The sequence below is a fragment of the Echinops telfairi genome, unplaced genomic scaffold, assembly GCF_000313985.2.
Source record: "Echinops telfairi isolate 266 unplaced genomic scaffold, ASM31398v2 ScPeMD7_655;HRSCAF=1070, whole genome shotgun sequence".
NCBI lineage: Eukaryota > Metazoa > Chordata > Mammalia > Afrosoricida > Tenrecidae > Echinops > Echinops telfairi.
In genome coordinates this window covers 490,874-494,676 of record NW_022104553.1, presented here as the reverse complement: position 1 = coordinate 494,676, position 3,803 = coordinate 490,874, and the positions used below count along the sequence as shown (strand labels likewise).

The 3,803-nt window shown below is 38.8% G+C and overlaps 1 protein-coding gene across 1 annotated transcript in view; it reads right to left on the bottom strand.

The window, feature by feature from the left end:
- The window catches only part of F13A1 (coagulation factor XIII A chain), a 323,958-nt gene that overhangs the window by 195,462 nt on the left and 124,693 nt on the right, over positions 1-3,803 (bottom strand). The window contains exon 5 of the mRNA XM_004711755.2: positions 3,039-3,157. Coding sequence (XP_004711812.1) covers positions 3,039-3,157 — 119 coding nt within the window. The remainder of the gene's footprint in view (positions 1-3,038; positions 3,158-3,803) is intronic.

The window sequence follows — 3,803 nt, the reverse complement described above, 5'->3', positions numbered from 1 at the left end:
TGGGATATGATGGCACCAATGAGAGATTTAAAGAAAATAGTCATATAACTAGCTGTATCCTTTTATCTTTGAATACAACTCACTTAACTTGTTATTTGGACTGAATGAACCAAATAAACTGATTTTTAAAGCAAAATTATATAGATGTGTTTGTGTTCAATGGTGACTTCCTGTGTAACAGAAATTAGTGTAGCCCAGTCCTGTGCCACCTTCATGATCCTTGGTATGCTTGAGCTCATTGGTGCTTACCATTGCGCTAATCCATCTCATCAAGGATTTTCCTCACCTTTGCTGGTCCTCCACTCAACCGAACACCATTTCCTCTTGCTGACATGTTCAAACAATGTCAGTTGCAGTCTTAGACAATATTCTGTGATCCATAGGATTTTCATTGGCTAATTTTTTGGATTTAGATTACCAGGCCTTTCTAGTTTTTCTTAGTCTTAGTCTGAAGGTTCTGCTGGAGCCTGTCCATCACAGGTGACTCTGTTGGTATTTGAAATACTTGTGGCATAGTTTCCAGCATTGCAGCAACCACAAACATCTACACTGTATTGTATGACAAAGTGACAGATGAGGGTGAGTTTCAAGGGCACCCACCATTATATCAAAGACTTGGTGGCTCAGGAATAGCCTGATCCTTCTCGGGACACATTGCCAGTTTTGCATGCTACTTACTAATAGTTTGTCACCTTAGTTTGATACATAGAATCACCCCTAAGGGATAGGAATTGAGCCCCAAGGCAAGGGCCTGAGACAGGATTGCCGTATTCATTAAGCAAAGTAAAACCTATGTGAAATTGTTCAGTATGGATTAGTAAATAAGCACAATTACTTCTGTGCTTACCTTTCTTCCTGTGTACTTCATTCCTGCTAGGGATTGTTTTAGAAAACAGGCTTGTTTTGATTCTATAGGAATGAGTTGGGAGAGAGGCAGATATGTCAGATATACCTAGAAGTGGAATCTTTGATGTGGAGATAAAAGTGAAGAATTTCACAACTGATGAGTAGGTAAGCGTAAGTAATCTTGTGCTTATCTTGCTTATTGGATAATCTGATCCAGGAAGGAGAGGGCCTGTTACTAAGCAGTCAGGCAGGAATACAGAAACAGGATGAGAACAAAGTCTACAAGCTTAACAAAGATCAGAAAGGCAAAAGGGCAAGCTAGAGTCAGGGTGAAGAGCTGGTCTCAAAGCTAGGTGGATAAGACATGAAACACCAACACGTGTGTGTGTGTGTGTGTGTGTGTGTGCTCCAAACAAGATATAGGAAAAAGAAAACACCAAGGAAGCAAAAAAAAGCACACCACAGGCAGATAAAACCCTTATGGATCCACAGAACAAGGACACCTGATTCAAATCATTGCAGCCTCAGTTGAAGAGCAGCACATTCATTTCTTCTTAAGTGTTAATGAAAAATAGTTCTTGAATCAATTTATAGAAATGTAATATCATTCGTCTGTTCACTGTTGATGATACTACACTGAAAGCGCTTGATTAATTTCTTAAAGAAAATACCATAATACTTCATATGCAGAACCTTAATCAAACTAAACTCATGCCATTGAGTTGATGCCAACTCAGAGCAATCTTATAGGATAGGGTAGAAATGTCCCCATGAGTTTCTGAGACTGGGAGTAGAAAACCCAGTCTTCTTCCCAAGAGTAGCTGGTGGTTCTGAACTGGTAATCTTTGAACTGCCCAACTTATAACCACTACTCCATCAGGGCTCCTTTAATATCTAGAAGGTCGGTGAAAATGAGGACTAACCTGAAGAGATGGATTGATACAGTGGCTTCAGCCAGGGGCTCAAATATAACAACACTTAGGAGGGTGTTGGAGGATTGAGCGGCTATGTTCTGTTTTACATGATTGCTATGAGTTGGAACCAAATCAATGACACCTAACAATAAAAATAACATCCTGAAAGTAGCTTGAGATTCAAGCTGATGTCTCTAAACCAGTGGATCTCAACCTTCCTAATGCTGTGACCCTTTAATACAGTTCCTCATGTTGTGGTGACCCCCAACTATAAAATTGTTTTCGTTGCTACTTCATAACTGTAATTTTGCTACTGAATCGGGCCACCCCTGTGAAAAGGTCATTTGACCTCCAAAGGGGTTGCAACTCACAGGTTGAGAATCGCTGCCTAAGTCAAAGCCTCCGGGGCCCACCTTTGATGAGAATACTCCTGTCTATTGAGCAGCATGTGTATATAAGGGGGCTTTAAAAGGCTCCTAGGAACATTCCATTATTTAAAATTCCATTTTTCCACAAACATTTTGGAACCTCCTTGTATATATTAATGGAGATTTAAAAAGTGGCTAAAGTGCTCAGGCACTAACTTCAAGGTCAGTCAATTGAACTCTTCAGTTGTTCCGTGGAGAACAATGTAGCAGCCTAATTGCATAAAATTACAGCTTTGGCAACCCTTTGGGCAGTAAATCGACATTGTCTTTTAGGGTCTCTATGAATTTAAACTAACTATATATCAGTAGCTTGGTTTAGTTTGCTTTATAAGTATGAGGGGGTTCAAAAATTCATGGAAAATTTTCTTAACTTTTAATTCTGTTTTTCTCCCCTTGAAAGTTTTTGTAGCTCTCCTTGTACTAACATTTCTGGAGAAGAAGTGGCTTCTTTGAGTAGTGCACGGATCTTGAACTATCTTTTGCATTATTATCTAAAGCCTATCCTTATAAGGAGAGAAAAACCAGTTCATTTCTATCAGAATAACAATATCTGCATTAATAAGTTGTCACTGAACATCGATGCAAAAGCATTTCTCAACAGAGTGGCATGTTAGCCATACAATAGCTGATCTCCATAACACTGTAATGACTGAAGATATGTGGTTTCAGTTGATAAATTATGCAGCTGTCTTGAAAAGTCTCTACTTCCTTGTTCTCTATCTTGAAGTCTCAGATCCTGGAAAGCAGGAAATTGTGTTTGTCTAATATTGATGCTTGGTACCTGCGTGATTCCTTGGACAAAAATATTTTTTAAAGTGCCCTTGAAAGTGACAAATTTTAAATGTCTCACCTGACCATAGCTCCAGCTTCTATTCTTGATGGCCTTGAAGTCTCCATGGAAAATAACACCAATGTCGTTCAAGACATATTCTTCTCGTTCTTTCTCATCATCCAGATAGACAGCATCCTCTGCAGGGAGATTTAGACACAGTGGCCATTACTAGGCTAAAACGGTTTTCAAATACTTACAGTTAATTTTTCCCTTAAATGGTAATTTAATTTGGCAACTGCATGGCAAAAAGGTCTTTTGTTTCCCTAAGCAGATAATTTCTCAGTATGTAATTTGTACAATGGTGGACACTATCAGTACCAAAATTCAATCTGCACATGATGTCTGATGCAAAATGCTGACAAACCAGGTGTTTCTTTTCAAGTTTTATGCAGAACAATTAAATTAACATGTTTCATTATACGACTTTGTAATTCTAGTGCACTTATAGTTTCAGAATCAGAATTCTATGATGCAGACACACAGATTAAACAATTATTTCCTACCTATTAATGCTAATAGAAAACTAGCTGAATTGGAAATTATTTTGAAAACAAATTTGGGGCACACTGCAAAATAGTCATAGCCAACTCCAGCTTCTCGAGACTGCATGTGTATAGAGCAGAATTGCTCTAGAGGATATTCAAGCCTGTGGCCTCTCAGAAACAGATTGCCCGTCCTTTCTGCTAAAGAATCAATGGATTAGTTAGCAGCCTAGTGCAAGCCCTCTGTGCAACTCAGAGCCCTACACTGAAAGGCAATACTCTTCTTGCCTGGTTCTTTGAC